Below are 19,894 nucleotides of genomic sequence, written 5' to 3'. Positions count from 1 at the left end.
AATATAGTTCTCATTGGGTACCTTGTGTACCGCTTGTATAAAAATCCTTTCAGTGTTGTTGCTTTGTTGTACAATAAGGGACTAAAGCAGCATGAAAAATATAATAATTTTCTTTTAAAGCTCTTGTAGACAAATGGAAAAGGGTTATTTGTTACAGTCAAAAGACAGCAACATACAGTAGCTACAGCAACATTTCTCTGGGGTAATTCTTCACACAAATTGAATGGGCTATTGTAGTAGAAACCAGTGCTTTCATCCTCTGCTACTCAGATCACACCTCAAAGAAAAGATGCTGATTGTACTCCCATAACATCCCTTTTTCTTGATAATATATATATTTCTATTTCTGGGCGATGAGGCTTTGTTCTGCGGCAACACACAAATACACTCACACTCGCATGGAATAATGTTCCAGCATTCTAATTAGTCACACATTCTAGAAGCTGCAGTCTCATTCACCTCCATGTAATTAAAATCAGTGTAAGAGTCCTCCTAAGTAACACCTAGAAACACTGCCAGGAATAGGCCCTCCTTGACAAAGCATTTGGCAACTGTGGAACAGGCGAAATTAAGCCTTTTCCTTCATACCTTGTGTTCTCATCGCCACTGTAGCTATCTCTCTGAGCTTGCTTTTGTAGTGTTGTAATGACTTAATCTCAGCATTCTCAGAGTGAATTACTTTGTGTTTGGTAGGCAATGAATGGTTTTGTTTCATCGCCCCAGAAGGGATTTTGACACAACAGTTGAGTCAGTTTACCTATGACTTGCCACATACTGGATCTGTAGGTTATGATCAACGACCAGACAGCTCATTCTTACCTCTTGGGGTTTAATGTAATATGCTGTTGTTTTGTCCTTAGGTAAACTATTCAGAAAATAGATTGGTTATTGACTATGGCCTCTTGTGTCCTGATTAATAAATGCAGAAGTAAGAAAGCACTTTATAGGTACAGCCCATCATTACCTTAAGTGTCCCATTCTACATTAAAGCATTAGGTTGTGTACCTCTCTCTCTCTCTCTCTCTCTCTCTGCCCCCCTCTCTCTCTCTCTCTCTCTCTCTCTGCCCCTCTCTTCCCCCATCTCTCTCTCTCTTGCTCTCTCCATCCCTTTCTCTCTCTTTCTCTCTCTCTCTCCCTTTTTCTCTCTCTTGTTTTCTCTGTATAATAGTCATGAGGCTCACTAATGGCCCCGAGGCCCATCAGTAGGAACAGAGCAGATAAGAACCAAGGCAGGAATTCACTTCAGTCAATTACCTGGAGTGCGAAGTTCAGGCGCTGTGTTCCTTTTATAGAGTAAACAAATGAATCCTGGATACACAGTCCCCCCCACCATGACGATGCAGAGAGTGATAATCATACATCACACAGATCAATATCAGCTAGCTATCTCAGACAGGAAGTTAAAAGATCCTCTTCTCCAACATGAAGCCCCTAGATATGGTATTAGGCCTAATAAGTTATAGTTGACTCCTTATAAGTGCACTTCAGATAAGTGCATATTTTAAGTGCACTACAGTTTTCACAACGGTGTTCCAGTCATCCCAAAGTTGCTACTTGTAACCGCATGCTCTATTTAAGTGCACAATATCACAACAATCTCAAGCTATTGCATTTATCATTAATGAGCTGTATATTTGTATTTGGTTTAAATCACTCTGTTGGAGACAGAGAAGCGCTTTATGCATTTACACAGACCATTAAGGGTAGAGGACACCTTCCCTGGTCTTTCCGGATGCCATACAAGAATTATATTAGGATAATAAAGTGGATGCGAGCCAAGAGGTCCGTGAGCCAAGCTGTCAGGGAGATATAAAGTATTAACAGACCACAGAGGGGATGTGTGACATCTTCAACTGACATCGCAGAGTCAGAGTAACTCACACAGTAGTAGTATAAGGATGTAAAAAGTTACAATGACTTAGGATCTTTCACTTTCAGTGTCTGCTCTGTTATGGATGATATAGGTTATGAATGATATAGGTTATGAATGATATAGGTTATAGATGCTATAGGCTATGGATGATATAGGCTACGGATGATATAGATGATGGATGATATACGTTATGGATGATATAGATTGTGGATGTTATAGCCTATGGATGTTATAGGCTATGGATGATATAGATTATGGATGATATAGACTATGGATGATATAGACTATGGATGATATAGGCTATGGATGATATAGGCTATGGATGATATAGGTTATGGATGGACCATGATATAGACTATGGATGTTATAGGCTATGGATGATATAGATTATGGATGATATAGACTATGGATGATATAGACTATGGATGATATAGGCTATGGATGATATAGGCTATGGATGATATAGGTTATGGATGATATAGACCATGGATAATATAGGCTATGGATGATATAGGCTATGGATGATATAGGCTATGGATGATATAGGTTATGGATGTACTACTAGAATAAGAAAATACTGTAGAATAAGGTATTTAGATGTGGATTATTCTGGTCTGATTCAATGTATCCTTCATGAGAAAAAAATACAGAATGAGAGAGAGAATGAAGTGGAGAGAGACAGACAGACAGACAGAGGAGAATGAAGTGGAGAGATGATTGTGGAGTTCTTTTTTTAAAGAGACGAAGAGTTTTTGATTGTCTGTGTCCCTTTTTCAATCTTGACCTTGTTGTCGCTCCTTGGCACACAGTGTGTGTGTTTGTCTATCTGTGTGTGTCTCTCTCTCTCTCTGTGTGTGTGTGTGATCCAGAGAGTTCTAAGTCCCTGGGGGGGGGGGTACCAGACTTTGGTCAGCTAATCAATACTCACTAAGCTACATCAGTAGGCTACCTCTGAGAAAGCCAACACAAAGGGAGCTACTATTACACTGCTTTCTCATCTCTCACTAAACACCGGGACATTTCAGCTGTCAACATTTTAACATGACTTTGTCGTGTCGTTACAATGTTATACGCACAGAAATAAACTGAAGGATGTCTCTCTCTCTCCCTCCTGTGTGACGGTGAGAGTTAGGGACCGTTTTTGAGCGAGTATGTCCCCTTTCGATGTTGACCTTATTGTGGCCCTTTGGCACACAGTGTGTGTGTGCGGCTGTGGGGGTGTGCGTGGGTGTGTGTATGTGTATCTGTGACTGTGCAGTAGCAGTGCATCCAAACAAATAGGTCTAGATTGCTAAATAGATGAATGCACAAACAGCCCAGTTTCAGTTGACTGAGAGGAAAGCATTTGCTCTTTGAGTTATTGATGTGGTGATGCACCGGTGAGCATCTCATTGAGTCTGGATTAATATCCACACAGATAAATGATGAGACAGGCTGTCTGGAATGCTTGGAAAAATGAATTAGTGGAGATGCTTATTAATGTATCAAATTCATTTTTTAGTTTTTTAGTTGTTTTTTGTTATACACTCAGCCCAATGTTCTAAATGAATACCTTTCATTGTGTTATGATAAAAAATGCCCTTGACAATGTCAGCGTTTTGTTTGGCTGTGTAATCAGTTACGTCTTTTTTCAAACTTTAAAGGTTGCATTGCGCGCTAGTTTATTACTGTACATCTCCCTGGTTTGGGGTTCTGATCAGGTTCTTCAGGGGAACGTCTCTCTGGTTTGGGGTTCTGATCAGGTTCTTCAGGGGAACGTCTCTCTGGTTTGGGGTTCTGATCAGGTTCTTCAGAGGTACATCTCTCTGATTTTGGTATCTGATCAGGTTCTTCAGGGGTACATCTCTTTGGCTTGGGTGCCTGACCCGATTCTTCAGGGGAACATCTCCCTGGTTTGGGGTTCTTTTGATGGTATTCTCATTGTTCTGTTACCCATGTGTTCTCCACAGATCTTCAAGAGGTGCTGGCTGGTGTTTAAGAAGGCGTCCAGTAAAGGCCCCAGACGGTTAGAGAAATACCAAGATGAGAAGGCAGCATACTTCAGAAGCTTTCACAAGGTAAATACAGTTGAAGTCGGAAGTTTACATGCACCTCAGCCAACTACATTTAAACTCAGTTTTTCACAGTTCCTGACATTTAATCGTTGTACAAAATTCCATGTCTTTGGTCAGTTAAGATCACCACTTTATTTTAAGAATGTGAAATGTCAAAATAATAGTAGAGAGAAGGATTTATTTCAGCTTTTATTTATTTCATCACATTCCCAGTGGGTCAGAAGTTTACACACACTCAATTAGTATTTGCTAGCATTGCCTTGAAATTGTTTAACTTTGGTCAAATGTTTCGGGTAGCCTTCCACAATAAGTTGGGTGAATTTTGGCCCATTTGGCCCAGCTCCTGACAGAGCTGGTGTAACTGAGTCAGGTTTGTAGGCCTCCTTGCTCGCACACGCTTTTTCAGTTCTGCCCACACATTTTCAACGGGATTGAGGTCAGGACTTTGTGATGGCCACTCCAATACTTTGACTTTGTTGTCCTTAAGTCATTTTGCCACAACTTTGGAAGTATGCTTGGGGTCATTGTTCATTTGGAAGACCCATTTGCGACCAAGCTTTAACTTCCTGACTGATGTCTTGAGATGTTGCTTCAATATATCCACATACTTATTCTGCCTCATGATGCCATCTATTTTGTGAAGTGCACCAGTCCCTCCTGCAGCAAAGCACCCCCACAACATGATGCTGCCTCCCCCGTGCTTCACGTTTGGGATGGTGTTCTTCAGCTTGCAAGCATCCCCCTTTTTTCCCAAAATATAACAATGGTCATTATGGCCAAACAGTTCTATTTTTGTTTCATCAGACCAGAGGACATTTCTCAAAAAAGTATGATCTTTGTCCCCATGTGCAGTTGCAAACCGTAGTCTGGCTTTTTATGGTGGTTTATACTTGCGTACTATTGTTTGTACAGATGAACGTGGTACCTTCAGGCATTTGGAAATTGCTCCCTTGGATGAACCAGACCTGTGGAGGTCTACAATATTTGTTTTGATTTTTCCCATGATGTCAAGCAAAGAAGCACTGAGTTTGAAGGTAGGCCTTGAAATACATCCACAGGTACACCTCCAATTGACTCAAATTATGTCAATTTGTTATGACTTCCGCCGAAGTCTGTTCCTCTCCTTGTTCGGGCGGCGTTCGGTGGTCGACGTCACCGGTCTTCTAGCCATCGCCAATCCACTTTTCATTTTCCATTTGTCTTGTTTTCCCACACACCTGGTTTACATTCCCTCATTATTTGACAAGTATTTAACCCTCTGTTCCCCCCCATGTCTGTGTGTGGAATTGTTTGTTGTTACGTGTATGTGCACGTCAGACTGGTTTGGCCCGGGTTATGTAACCCGTATTTGTTTATTGTTCTTAGTGCCGTGTGTCTGTTCGCCATAATAAAGGGCTCTGTTTGCTACCCAATTCTGCTCTCCTGCGCCTGACTTCCCTGCAGCCAGTTATGCATACACTACACAATTAGCCTATCAGAAGCTTCTAAAGCCATGAAATCATTTTCTGGAATTTTCCAAGCTGTTTAAAGGCACAGTCAACTTAGTGTATGTAAATTTCTGACCCACTGGAATTGTGATACAGTGAATTGTAAGTGAAATAGTCTGTCTGTAAACAATTGTTGGAAAAATTACTTGTGTCATGCACAAAGTAGATGTCCTAACTGCCTTGCCAAAACTATAGTGTGTTAAAAATAAATTTCTGGAGTGGTTGAAAAACGAGTTTTAATAACTCAAACCTAAGTGTATGTAAACTTCCGACTCCAACTATATATATTCACCTCATTGGATCTCCAAAATATTTCTGTCTTGATATGAAGGGTACACTCAGTAGACAGATATGTTTTTAGACGCAGCACAAGGCCAGACAAAAATTCATTTGTCTGAGTTTGTCGACCCTTTTAACGGCACCGTCTCCCATCACAACTTAGGCCACAACCTTCATTTTTACCCAATAACAAGCCCCAACCACCATTTCCCCTCAGACAATATTGCCAAGCACTTATTTTATTACACATCAATCGGTTAAATCCTATTACGCACAAACTGACCCTAAAAAATGATTGTATTTGTCTTTCATAAAATAATTCCACATGGGGTAAAGATTGCTGTTCGGAATCTATTAAGGCACATTTGGACGCTTTATCTCGTTCCTCCGGGGTCTTTCTCTTCCATTGAGGAGGATAATCTGGAATATAATATATCTCTCCCCGCTTATTAAACCCTTTGAAAATACCCCAATTAGGCCTCATTATCAGTAGCAAGGATGATGTTAAGTGAGTTAAGTGGCTCTGCTGTAGTGATGGGAGGAGAGGAGATGTGGCCTCAGATAGGGACTTGCTGGGACACCAGAGTGTTTGATGTGTCTGGGCTCTTTAATATGTGGCTGTATTATGAGAGGCTATAACACACTGTCTAATACACTATCATTAGTTATCAGTCACTTCCCCACCTCATCAAGGGATTGACTGACTGGAGGCCTATGCTGATTTGCGATAGCGACGTAACTTTGTATACTACATCATTCCATCAAATTGAAATGCCTGTGTAGTGTTAACCTCTCCTAGAGATGTCTGCTACCCACAGCAAAGTGAGTGATGACAGAACACATGCACCAGTGCACCTGATAATGCTTCCAACACAGTGCTCCCCAGTGCACATGAAAACGCTTCCTTAGAATCCCCACACAGATTAGGAAAGGTTCCATCCGAGGGATTCCAGAACAGTGCTCCAGAGAAAACTTAAAAACAACAACAGTGGATTTGCTTTTGTGTTTCGAAGGGTGCTGCGTAGATAGAACGTTGCGGCCACGCCCGCCTGTCAGGAAAATAACCTGTGGTTACCTAGGTTACCCCGTTGTCTCACAGCTAAAACATGACCTTTTTCAAAGCATTTTCTTGTTGTCTGATTGTTTTAATAAATTACAAAACTAGATTTAAGAAAAGTACAACATGTCTAAAGATGACCTGCTCCGGAGTGTTCTCACTAAATAGAACGTTTTATATCGTAGGGCTTCCCAACAACACAAACAAACGGATTTTACAGCTACAAGTAGTGAATGGACTTTCAGTACAAACTGAGTATATTAAACAAGTGAAATGTATTACCTGTGATTGAATGTTTTCCACACACATAGCTACAGTACCAGTCAAAAGTTTGGACACACCTACTCATTCCAGGGTTGTTCTTTGTTTAGACTATTTTCTACATTGTAAAATAATAGTAAAGACATCAAAACTATGAAATAACACATATGGAATCATGTAGAACAAATCAAAATGTATTTTATATTTGAGAATCTTCAAAGTAGCCACCCTTTGCCTTGATGACAGCTTTGCACACTCTTGCCATTCTCTCAACCAGCTTCATGAGGTAGTCACCTGGAATGCATTTCAATTAACAGGTGTTAATTTGATACATTTGTGGAATTTCTTTCCTTCTTAATGCGTTTGAGCCAATCAGTTGTGTTGTGACAAGGTAGGGGTTGTATACAGAAGATAGCCCTATTTGGTAAAAGACCAAGTCCATATTATCACAAGAACAGCTCAAATAAGCAAAGAGAAATTACATTCCATCATTTAAAAAAACTAAAAAACATTTAAATAATAATTTAACCTTTGTTTAACTAGGTAAGTCAGTTAACAACAAATTATTATTTCCAATGACGGCCTACCCCGGCCCTAACCCGGACGATGCTGGGCCAATTTTGTGCCATCCTATGGAACTCCCAATCACAGCCGGTTGTGAAACAGCACGGAATCAAACCAGTGCCTTAAACCGCTGCGCCATTCAGAAGCCATAACTTTAAGACATGAAGCTCAGTCAATCTGGAAAATGTCAAGAACTTTGAAAGTTTCTTCAAGTACAGTTGCAAAAACACATAAAGCGCAATGATGAAACTGGTTCTCATGAGGACCGCCACAGGAAAGGAAGACCCGGAGTTACCTCTGCTGCAGAGAGTAAGTTCATTAGAGTTAACTGCACCTCAGATTGCAGCCACAAAACAGACACATCTCAACATCAACTGTTCAGAGGAGACTGCATGAATCAGGCCTTCATGGTCGAAACCACTACTAAAAGACACCAATAATAAGAAGATACTTACTTGGGCCAAGAAACACAACAATGGACATTAGACCGGTGGAAATCTGTCCTTTGGTTTGAGGAGTCCAAATTTGAGATTTTTTGTTCCAACCGCCGTGTCTTTGTGAGACGCAGAGTAGGTGAACGGATGATCTCCGCATGTGTGGTTCCCACCGTGAAGCATGGAGGAGGAGGTGTGGGGGTGCTTTGCTGGTGACACTGTCAGTGATTTATTTAGAGTTCAAGGCACACTTAACCAGCATGGCTACCACAGCATTCTGCAGCGATACGCCATCCCATCTGGTTTGCGCTTAGTGGTACTATCTTGTATTTCAACATGACAATTCCCCAAAACACACCTCCAGGCTGTGTAAGGGCTATTTGACCAATGAGAGTGATGGTGCTGCATCAGTTGACCTGGCCTCCACAATCACCCAACCTCAACCCAATTGAGATGGTTTGGGATGAGTTGGACCACAGAGTGAAGGAAAAGCAGCCAACAAGTGCTCAGCATATGTGGGAACTACTTCAAGACTGTTGGAAAAAGCATTCCTCATGAAGCTGGTTGAGAGAATGCCAAGAGTCTGCAAAGCTGTCATCAAGGCAAAGGGTGGCTACTTTGAATAATTTAAAATATACTATATATTTTTATTTGTTGAACACATTTTTTGGTTACTACATGATTCCATATGTGTTATTCCGTAGTTTGATGTCTTCAATATTATTCTACAATGTAGAAAATATTTTTAAAAATTTTAAAAACTTGACAGAGTAGGCGTGTCCTAACTTTTGACTGTACTGTATGTGTAGCCTACTTGGATTTTCAGCATGTTTTTTTTATTTCTGTTTCCGACGAAAGTTGTCTCTTTTACACTGGGTGTCATTGGGAAATAACGTTTGTTTTCGCCAATTTGTGGGTGTGGTCAAGGGGAATTCCTTATTATTACCTGAATATTGACTCTGTGTATACAACTGAATAATTCCAAAAAAGAATTTAGCAGGACCCACTCCCTGTCTCACTTGTTTGATGTTTTGGCTGCCTCTATGTCATGAGCTTTTGACAAAGGCATTTGCAGCCATATGATGCTACCAATGGCTTGGTTCATAAACCGTAAATAAATAAGCAGTAAACTGTAGAGAAGTAACTTTTAGAGAGTTTATGCCTTTGGGCTATATTCTTGACAATAGCTTTGTGGCTATGTTCTGAGAGGAAAGAGAAGATCATCAAACAGGGGAGGAGATGGGAGGAGATGGGAGGAGAGGAGAGTGAACGGAATATAGAGCCCAGCTAGCTCCAGTGCTGATGTGGTTTTTGCTGCCAGTTCTGTGTTATAATTATGTTTCTGGGTTAAGATATGAACCATATTGACTTCATATTGACTTCCTCACATCAGCGATGCAAACAGATGGTATCAATGCTATTGTCTGGATAATGAACACTGAGGATAATGGTATTCAATACACTTTGTACAACCTCATCATCACACTGCCTTGTGATGCAGTTTCACAACAGTCTTGGACGGAAAATGCTCATGGAAAATTGAATTTATTTCACTAGCAATAATCAAATCAAACGTAGAAATCTTTATTCTGCATGTGGCATGTTAGCATAGCTCGTGGCACTGATCTCTAACAGTCAGGTTTTTACTATATAGGAAACACGCACGCAGGGACAAACACTCGCACGCACACACACACACATTTTACTACAGTATACGGCAGTGAACCCCCGTAATACATTCCCATCAGGCTGGCATTGTGCCCACGGTTGGCTCTGAGCGAGCGCTCTACAATAATGTAATGGCTCTTATCTGTCCAGCAGCGAACAGAGAGGATTGTTGAAGAAAACAGTCCTATAAATGCACAAGATATTCAATTAAATGACTGTTAACTCCCAGAGTTAACATGATTTAGGAGCTTTTGATTCTGCTCCTGAGTATTGATTGGATCTTTATTGGCCGTGTGCAAAGTGAAGCAGTTTCACCAATTGCTCTTGTTGTTTTTTTAGTTAGAGCCAGACCAATGGAAATCCACACTGTCATTTAGGAGACTGAGTTGATCCATAATGTATATGACAAGCTTGTTATAGTCCATTACACAATATACATGGTCTTCTTCACACAATTTCCATTGATTTCCCTAAATAAAACGATAGTAGTGGTAATGAATTGCATTCATATAGCTCCTTTCAACAGTGTTTATGAAATATGAATATTGTGTAAATAAATATGATACAATTAAATTTTGTTTTGCAATTCTGCATGTACAGAACATCACCAATAGTAATTTAAGATGAAAAATTATCAGTTAAGGGAGCAAGTCGAACAACAAATTTATCTCGACAACTTTTTCAAACAAGAAAAGCTAACATTATTAGACGGTGTTCCCGTGGCCTGTCCCCTCAGCTGTCGTCTTGTTGATTTGGCTAATGTTTGTTGTTCTGTTTGTCTTAGATCACGGAGCTTCACAATATCAAGAACATTACACGGATGCCCCGGGAGACCAAGAAACACGCAATGGCAATCGTCTTCTACGACGAGACTTCCAAGACATTTGCCTGTGAGTCAGGTAAGCAATGCAACGCTGGGGAATGGAGGGAAGCAGGGAGGGAGGGATGGTGGATGAAGAAGGAGGGAGGGATGGAGAGTACGGGGAAGAGAGAGGGAGAAAGCAATAGAAGAGAGAAAAGAACAGAGAAGGGAAAGGTTAGAGAGTGAGAGAGAGAGAAAGACAATTGAGTGCTGAAGGTATTCCAAGCGCCAGACATGTGATTCTGTACTGTATTAGCTAAGACTGGTGGGTGTGTGTGTGGGTTTGTGTGGAGGGGTACTTGGGTATTATATATATATGGTTGCATCCTCTGGGTCCTGGTAGAGCAGAATGCTGGGATCTGATAGGTTGTAATGAATTCTGCTGCAGGGACTGGCTGAGTTAATAGTGTTAAGAGTCTTTATAGAGAACTAAAGAGAAACACGGAGAGATAGAGGAGGATGGATATTGGATTCATAGTGATAACGGGATGGGGAGGGAAAGAGAGTGAGAGAGAACGATTGGGAAGAGTGTATGAGAGGGATAGGGATAGAGGTAGGAGAGAGAGAGAGAGAGAGAGAGAGAGAGAGAGAGAGAGAGAGAGAGAGAGAGAGAGAGATTGGGAAGAGTGAATGAGAGTGATAGGGATTAGAGGTAGAGAGAGAGAGACATTGGGGATGAGAGATAAATAGCGTGAGCAGTGGTCCTGCAGAGATATTAGCACCTCTCCTCTCCTCTCCTATCCATTCGTCTCCTCTCCTATTCTCTTATCTTTCTCCTTCTCTCCTCTCCTGTAATGTCACAAACAGAGAAGTAAACAGTAGTTAATTGGGCACTGGGTGGAAGAGACATACACAAACAAACAAGGACAGTGATCTGCTGTATACAAGTTGCAGGTGATTTTAGTGTCTGTGAGTGTGTGTGTGTGTGCGTGTGTGCTGATGTGCTGATGTTCTGATGTGAGCTGTAGCAGTGGATCTCAGGGGATAGATTATGTGCCTTATGGGGTGCAGTGAACTCTATCTCCACTCACTCCCCTCTCCCCTCACACCATTCTCTATGTCTCTCTCTCTCCTCTCTCTCTCTCTTTCTCCCTCCTCTCTCTCTCTCTCTCTCTCTCTCCCTCTCTCTCTCTCTCTTTATCTCTCTCCCACACAAACACCACACACACACACACACACACACACACACACACACACACACACACACACAAACAAACAAACAAACAAACAAACAAACAAACAAACGATCAAACACACAAAGCTCACAGTTACACTGCTGACCCCTCCCTCCCTCTTCCTGGAGTCCCTTGCCATATGGAGGGATGTGTCCCCCGTGTCCAACACATGGTCCTTCACTTCCTGCACTCAATCACACACATGCACACTAGGGCTGGGCGGTGAACCGCATTTTAGTATATACCGACCAGTTTGGATTTTTACTTTACCTTACATACAGTGTACCTTACATACATAATTTGCAAATAAATTCATAAAAAATCCTACAATGTGATTTTCAGGATTTTTTTTTTTCATTTTGTCTATCATAGTTGAAGTGTACCTATGATGAAAATGATCTTTTTAAGTGGGAGAACTTGCACAATTGGTGGCTGACTAAAGACTTTTTTGCCACACTGTAACAGTATATCAATGTTTGGTTTATTAAATGTAATAACTGAGTGCTGAAACTAAATATGCTAGACAAGCTGGGATCTTTTTGTGTCTGTAAAATGAATTATGCTAGAAATGTTGGTGTAAACGCTAATGTGTAAATATTGATGGATAAATATTGATTGATAACCAATCATATGGAAGTAAACTTGGAGTCACGCGATGTTGTGTGGTCCACCAACTACGATTTGGGTCCTTTCCAATAAATACTGAGGGTCTCTGTCACGGATCCCTCCGTAGCTTTCATTACGCACACCTGTCTCCTATTCCCACTGATTAGTTCTTGTATAAGTGTGCCCTTTGGGTTCCATTGGGCTGTTCGGTTATTTTTACTATGTCCGTTGGTGCATGTGAGTACCTGTGCTGTGTGTTTTAGCTTTCGTGCCATTTGTGAATTGCGCAGATGATTACGGGTCTCGTCCCGTGTGTTAATCAATGTGCACATGTGTATTTATTCGAGGTACTCCTCACTCTTTTGTTTGGGTTTCAACCCTGTGTTTTGCATAGTGTTTGTTTGGTCTTCGTCCCCATGCCTTTACAAACCCCTATTACGCATTCCTGCGCCTGTCTCCCGAACCCTTTATACCAATGTGACAGTCTTATTCTGGTGACAAATAAAAAATGATCTTGCTCTTTTGTCTATAAAAATCTCATAATGTATGCAAGTGTTACTAGTTGGCCTATCCGCAGGGGGTACTTGAAGGGTACTCCGAGCAGAGCAGAATTCAGTTGGTGGTACAGTAACCGATAAACATTGGGAACCACTGATGTAGGCTATACCCGCACTGTATCTGCAAGCTGTTGGCTAGAGCGCACTTGTCAATACCAACGTGGGCACACTCGCTATATAACCCAACATTGTCTGTGGGAAACCACTCAGTAGAGTAGAAAATTGCCATGGAAACCCATTTCACTTTTTATGCAGTACATGGGAATTGAACCACAAAGGTATTTTGATGTGCAGCTACGTCATCACGTACAGCCTTTCATCAGAAACAAGTCCATTTGATGGAAGCGCATCTCTGGTGGGAAAGTGGGCCTATTGTTTTTCTGCAGATTTTAGAATAATTGCATAAAAATCTGTCGCTATTGGATGGAAACGTAGTTATAGAGGAGAGTAACTATTCTGATAAAGAAAACTGTACAGTTTTCACAAAATAGAGACATACAAAGACAAAACAAATGTAGTACATGTATGCTGATTTTTTTGTTGATTGAACAGTATAAAACAATTAAAAGAGAGAAAGCCCCATTAAAACCACTTAGAAGGTATTTGTTACAACCCTAAAGTCACGCACTACTTATGAAGCATATCTGCAACTTTTATAAGAAATAAAAAAATAAAATACTGTCAAATACAGTCATAGCTTCACAAATATCATGATATGATATTTTGGCCATGTCGGCCAGCCTTAAGGCACGCACGCACACACTTTCTCTATTTCTCTCCCATGTCCACCCCATGCAGGAAGCTGCCCTCCCAGTGTCCTTCACTTCCTGTGCTCTCTCTGTGGTACTGTGCCAGTGTCAGCCTCTTTTCTCTCTCACTCCCTCTTGCTCCTTCACACTGCTAGTTTTTGTTTTACTGATGTCTAGCTCTCTTAACTCTTCCACCCTCTCTCTCTCTCTCTCTCTCTCTCTCTCTCTTTCTCTCTCTCTCTCTCTCTCTCTCTCTCTCTCTCTCTCTCTCTCTCTCTCTCTCTCTCTCTCTCTCCCCCTCTTCTCTCTCTCTCTCTCTCTCTCTGTCTCTCTCTCTCTCTCTCTTACCTCTCCCCTGCCTCTCATTTTCCTCATGCTCCCTCTTCCTCTCTTTCCCTGTGTGTTGTCCAGGCTGCCTCTCGGATAAAGTGTTTGTTTATGTGATTTTCCACTCGGCAGCTCTTACAGTGTGTGAGTTTAGACTTCAGACACACTCAGAGGACACAGGCTCAGCAAGGGAGGAAATGGACCAAGAGAGGCTCTTAAGTACAGAGATTTATCAGTGTGTGTGTGTGTGTGTGTGTGTGTGTGTGTGTGTGTGTGTGTGTGTGTGTGTGTGTGTGTGTGTGTGTGTGTGTGTGTGTGTGTGTGTGTGTGTGTGTGTGTGTGTGTGTATGTGTGTGCGGATGAACAAGGCCACAACCTCAGGCAAGGTCAGACCCTTAACCCTTCAAAACCTGCATTTCCCTCTCAGATAAACTGCCCAGTTGTACACTGAAAAAAAATGAAGGTTCTTAAGTGGGTCTTCCTCAGCTCTTAAGGTTCCTTGGAGAACTGTTGCCGCATAAAAACAAACTTTGAGTTAAGTGTTGGGTTTTTGATGTGGCATCTACGGTTCTTCAGAATTCTTAAAGGTTCTTGAAATGTATATTGAAGCCTGCAAATATGTCCCTTTCATAGCACACAGCAAATTGTCCAGTGTTAACTAGTGTTGAGTTTTCAGTGTAACATTTCTAGGGTTGATTCAAGAGTTAATCAGTGGTGTAAAAGAACCCCAGAGTTGGTGTTAATAACTAGAGTTGAACCAAAACCATGGCCATCACTATCATATTCCCCAGCATGCTCTTTTGCAGGTGGATTTTCAGAATTGTTTCTTTCAATATCTATGTTTTTGCATGTATGTTTATTGATTAATTAAACTTATGCTACTCAAATATAAATAACATACATTTTTCTAAACTGTTCCAATCTGTTACTTGGACTCATTGCACCCGTTATATCTTAGTCTTTCCGAGCCTGGTAGTCATTCCAAATGCAGGTTGCGGGTGAATACAATTCTAAATGGTGTATATCCCTAATCTGGCTGGATTCCAATTGGAATTACACATTGTTTTGCAATAGTGTGACTTGCATGCCAGCATAGTGTGACTTGCATGCCAGCATAGTGTGACTTGCATGCCAGCATAGTGTGACTTGCATGCCAGCATAGTGTGACTTGCATGCCAGCATAGTGTGACTTGCATGCCAGCATAGTGTGACTTGCATGCCAGCATAGTGTGACTTGCATGCCAACATAGTGTGACTTGCATGCCAGCATAGTGTGACTTGCATGCCAGCATAGTGTGACTTGCATGCCAGCATAGTGTGACTTGCATGCCAACATAGTGTGACTTGCATGCCAGCATAGGGTGACTTGCATGCCAGCATAGTGTGACTTGCATGCCAGCATAGTGTGACTTGCATGCCAGCATAGTGTGACTTGCATGCCTTGTGTGTTCTATAAACTATGAGTTTCAGGCCACTGTATTAGGGTAAAACTAGGCTGTATTGTCTTTAAGAATGACATTTTAATGAATGAAATCAACAACCATGTCTCTGTCACTAGCAAAAAGTCATGAGTGGTACAAGTACCTTGAAAATTAACTCGAAAGGCATCCTGTGAACTATGCAAATAAAAATCCCCAAATGGTTTTTTCAAAGAACCATCCCATTTATGGTTCTTCAGAGACTCTAAAAGGGTTCCCCTATGGCATCACTCTCAATAACCTTATTTGGTTGCACTTTTGTTTTTAAGAGTGTTCACACACTTCCACATGCATCTCTATACACATCAGTGACCACAGTGCCATGTCCTGGAGCTCCTTTGGGAAGAGACCAGGGAGAAGTAGACAACACACAGATAAACAACTCAGTCTGACTCTCATTTCATAGCTCAGTAACTCTCATCCACATTCTACAGTCTGGAATCTTACTTTCCATTGTAAACAGAGCTTTCTCCATCTTTAGAGGAAGACATTGGTATTCACCAACAACTGTTTTTCTGTTTGCTGTGTGAGGGAGTGAGAATTTGATTCATGAAACCATCAGCCTCCACTTAGTGGTTAATTAAACAATTCAATAACACCCCTCCTCTTCCCTCACCACTGCCAAGAGTGCCAGAGTTGAGCTTTTTGAGACTTGTGCACACGGCAGCGTATGTGGTGTATGTGTTTGTGTGTGTTCATGTTCATCTTCCTGTTCCTGTTCGTGTGTGCATGTGTGCCTCGGAGAGAGATAAGGTGTGTGTAACTGATTAAGAGAGTGGAGATATTATCGACTTGTATGGGTTTGATTAAAAGATTGTCACTGTTGCTCCGAGATAATTATTTTCGGATGCATTCACACAATTTCCTTCGAGATCAATCCTGTTAATTGTTTTCTACACCCAGGCTTCCCATCGTTTAATTATATCACCCTATTGGGATAATAAGCTATTGATTTTCTGGTGTTAAGAATGTCAGTTGATCCCCCTGTGTTCTGCTTGTTGATCAAATCTATCCGAGAAAAAATGCTTTATGGCCTGATCCCAGATCTGTACTGGATGTGCTTTAGAAGTACAGTACAGATTGTGGTTGTCACAGTTACCACAATGCTCCATTTTTTATTGGGAAAAAAAGAATAGAGACAGAACTCTATGGTCCTTTAAAAATCTGCTCTATGTACAATATCTTGTGATTTAGCTTGGAACAAATAATTGATGGCCGGGTATATCAGGGGTCTGGTGGTCAAGTGCTGTAGGAGTACAGTATAGGAGAGAGGAGATGAGAGAGGGAAGAGAGAGAGGGTTAGGGAGGGCAGTGTTGAGAGTGGTCAGAGGGGAGAAAGATGGGATAGCAGAGGAGAGAGAGGAAATGCAGCATTCATCTGGTGTTTTGTGTTCATGAACTGCTTGACTCTTTTCATCAGCAGAGAATCAATCAGATTGATTTTATCCAGGTTACCACTACCTGATACTCACGTCCGTGGGGCTTTTTTAGTCCACAGTGCATGCTGTATGATTCATCTGTGTGTGTGTGTACTTTTCTAACTTTGTATGAGCTGGATGAGGAGGAGTGGTACAAGCTGCTGTGTGTGGAGTGTGTATTTCTGCCTGTGTGTTTAACTCTTGTTTTAACTCTGTGTTTAGAGCTGGATGCAGAGGAGTGGTACAAGCTGCTGTGTGTGGAGTGTGTATTTCTGCCTGTGTGTTTAACTCTTGTTTTAACTCTGTGTTTAGAGCTGGATGCAGAGGAGTGGTACAAGCTGCTGTGTGTGGAGTGTGTATTTCTGCCTGTGTGTTTAACTCTTGTTTTAACTCTGTGTTTAGAGCTGGATGCAGAGGAGTGGTACAAGCTGCTGTGTGTGGAGTGCCTAGGAAGCCGACTGAATGACATCAGCCTGGGAGAACCAGACCTGTTAGCAGCGGGGGTGCAGCGGGAGCAGAGTGGTGAGTCCCCAATTAGAACCCCAGCTAATGGAGGCCATTTTGGGTCAATCCTGCCCCAAACTGGATATGTTTGAGTGCAACTGAGTCCTCAGAGGTTTGTGATAGGGAAACGGTGAGTCTCCAATTAGTCCCTGCCAACAGAGACCATTTTGGGTCGATATTTCCCCCCCAACCATCCCAGCACTTGTAGACGGTTTCATTACCAGCCCAGAAATGTTAGTGCAACAGAGGTCTGTGTGTGTGTTTGTGTGCATCTTTATCTATGTGTGTGTGTGCGCGTGCGCGTGCATGCATATATGTACTTTCGAGTGTGTATCTGTGCACGTGTGTGCATGTGCATGTGTATGTGTGTGTGGCTGTGTTCCTGGCCTAATGAGAGGTGCTGTGCATCACTGGCTCCCCTCATAATGAAGCTTGTCACAAAAATGAATGAGATTATATCTGCTGGGGCTGAGGCCATGTGAAATCACTGCCCCCCCATCTGCTGGGGCTGAGGCCATGTGAAATCACTGCCCCCCCATCTGCTGGGGCTGAGGCCATGTGAAATCACTGCCCCCCATCCAGGAAATAGAAATGGAGAAATGGGAAGGAGGAAAGAGGAAAGGTATAGCTGTTATTAAATGGGTGAATGTCTATTCATTTGTAGACTAGCTGTGGAAATGACTGTGTGTGTGTGTGTGTGTGTGTGTGTGTGTGTGTGTGTGTGTGTGTGTGTGTGTGTGTGTGTGTGTGTGTGTGTGTGTGTGTGTGTGTGTGTGTGTGTGTGTGTGTGTGTTTTATAGACTGGCTTTGGAAATGAAAGAATCAAGAATCTGGCCCAAGGTCTCATTTTTACTCCCCAAACAACCTCTTACAGGACGCCTACAATTGCATTTACGCATAACTTTGTGCTCTGCCCTCGTTTGAAAAAGTCGATATGAATCCGAATGAATCTGAGCAGCCCATCTAGTTCAATGAACAGTAATAACATGTATTTCTCTCTCCCTCAGCGTCAATGTAAAATGACAGGGAAACATTGATTTGTATTCATAACATCGAAGTGGTGCGGTGTGTGAAGAAAGAAAAAGAAACAACAGAAATAGAACGCTAAACACTTGTGCTTGTCTCTGCAGCACATATACTAAAATGGGGGAAAACTCCACCCTCTGCAGTTAGACTTCAATTAGTGATCACCCAACTACAGGGGCTGATAATTAAATCAAAGTTCATTTTCTCGCTGCTCCTAAAAATAGCCTCATCATATTACATTGCCATTTCATCAGTCCTCACTCTAGACTCATGGCTGTTCTTTTGAAACATTAGGCATAATTAGTGAGTATTAATGTAGATTATGAAGAGCTCTCTGAGAGCTGGTTAAAGTGATTGGGGCTGAGGAGGTCTCTACTAGAGACTCCAGCTGGTTAAAGTGATTGGGGCTGAGGTCTCTAGTAGAGACTCCAGCTGGTTAAAGTGATTGGGGCTGAGGTCTCTAGTAGAGACTCCAGCTGGTTAAAGTGATTGGGGATGAGGAGGTCTCTAGTAGAGATTCCAGCTGATTAAAGTGATTGGGGATGAGGAGGTCTCTAGTAGAGACTCCAGCTGGTTAAAGTGACTGGGGCTGAGGAGGTCTGTAGTAGAGACTCTAGCTGGTTAAAGTGATTGGCGCTGAGGAGGTCTCTAGTAGAGACTCCAGCTGGTTAAAGTGATTGGGGATGAGGAGGTCTCTAGTAGAGATTCCAGCTGATTAAAGTGATTGGGGATGAGGAGGTCTCTAGTAGAGACTCCAGCTGGTTAAAGTGACTGGGGCTAAGGAGGTCTGTAGTAGAGACTCTAGCTGGTTAAAGTGATTGGCGCTGAGGAGGTCTCTAGTAGAGACTCCAGCTGGTTAAAGTGATTGGGGATGAGGAGGTCTCTAGTAGAGATTCCAGCTGATTAAAGTGATTGGGGATGAGGAGGTCTCTAGTAGAGACTCCAGCTGATTAAAGTGACTGGGGATGATGAGGTCTCTAGTAGAGACTCCGGCTGGTTAAAGTGATTGGGGCTGAGGAGGTCTCCAGTAGGTACAGGATCTGGTTGGCTGGCTTGAAAAAACTATGACAACGGCGTGGGGTGCGTCTCGATAGTTTAAAGTGGCTTCCTCTCCTTGTCTGCTTTCCTTCACCTGAACAGATAGAGAAAACAGGTAAAAAAATTATGATGGAAGAGTAATGAGGGAGATTTGTTACAGTACCACCTGTCCAGTTGTAGTCAGTTTAGATGAAGCTACAGTACCACCTGTCCCGTTGGAATCAGTTTAGATGAAGCTACAGTACCACCTGTCCTGTTGGAGTCAGTTTAGATGAAGCTACAGTACCACCTGTCCCGTTGGAATCAGTTTAGATGAAGCTACAGTAACACCTGTCCCGTTGGAGTCAGTTTAGATGAAGCTACAGTACCACCTGTCCTGTTGGAGTCAGTTTAGATGAAGCTACAGTATGACCTGTCCTGTTGGAGTCAGTTTAGATGAAGCTACAGTACCACCTGTCCCGTTGGAATCAGTTTAGA

The 19,894-nt window shown here is 42.1% G+C and overlaps 1 protein-coding gene across 1 annotated transcript in view; it reads left to right on the top strand.

The window, feature by feature from the left end:
* The window catches only part of dok6 (docking protein 6), a 77,002-nt gene that overhangs the window by 16,451 nt on the left and 40,657 nt on the right, over positions 1-19,894 (top strand). Inside the window, 3 exon segments of the mRNA XM_042298978.1 lie at positions 3,823-3,930; positions 10,462-10,576; positions 17,252-17,371. Coding sequence (XP_042154912.1) covers positions 3,823-3,930; positions 10,462-10,576; positions 17,252-17,371 — 343 coding nt within the window.

This window comes from Oncorhynchus tshawytscha, linkage group LG16 (genome assembly GCF_018296145.1).
Source record: "Oncorhynchus tshawytscha isolate Ot180627B linkage group LG16, Otsh_v2.0, whole genome shotgun sequence".
Taxonomy (NCBI): domain Eukaryota; kingdom Metazoa; phylum Chordata; class Actinopteri; order Salmoniformes; family Salmonidae; genus Oncorhynchus; species Oncorhynchus tshawytscha.
The sequence above is the reverse complement of the archived record's forward strand: the minus strand, read 5'-3'. Positions and strand labels throughout refer to the sequence as shown.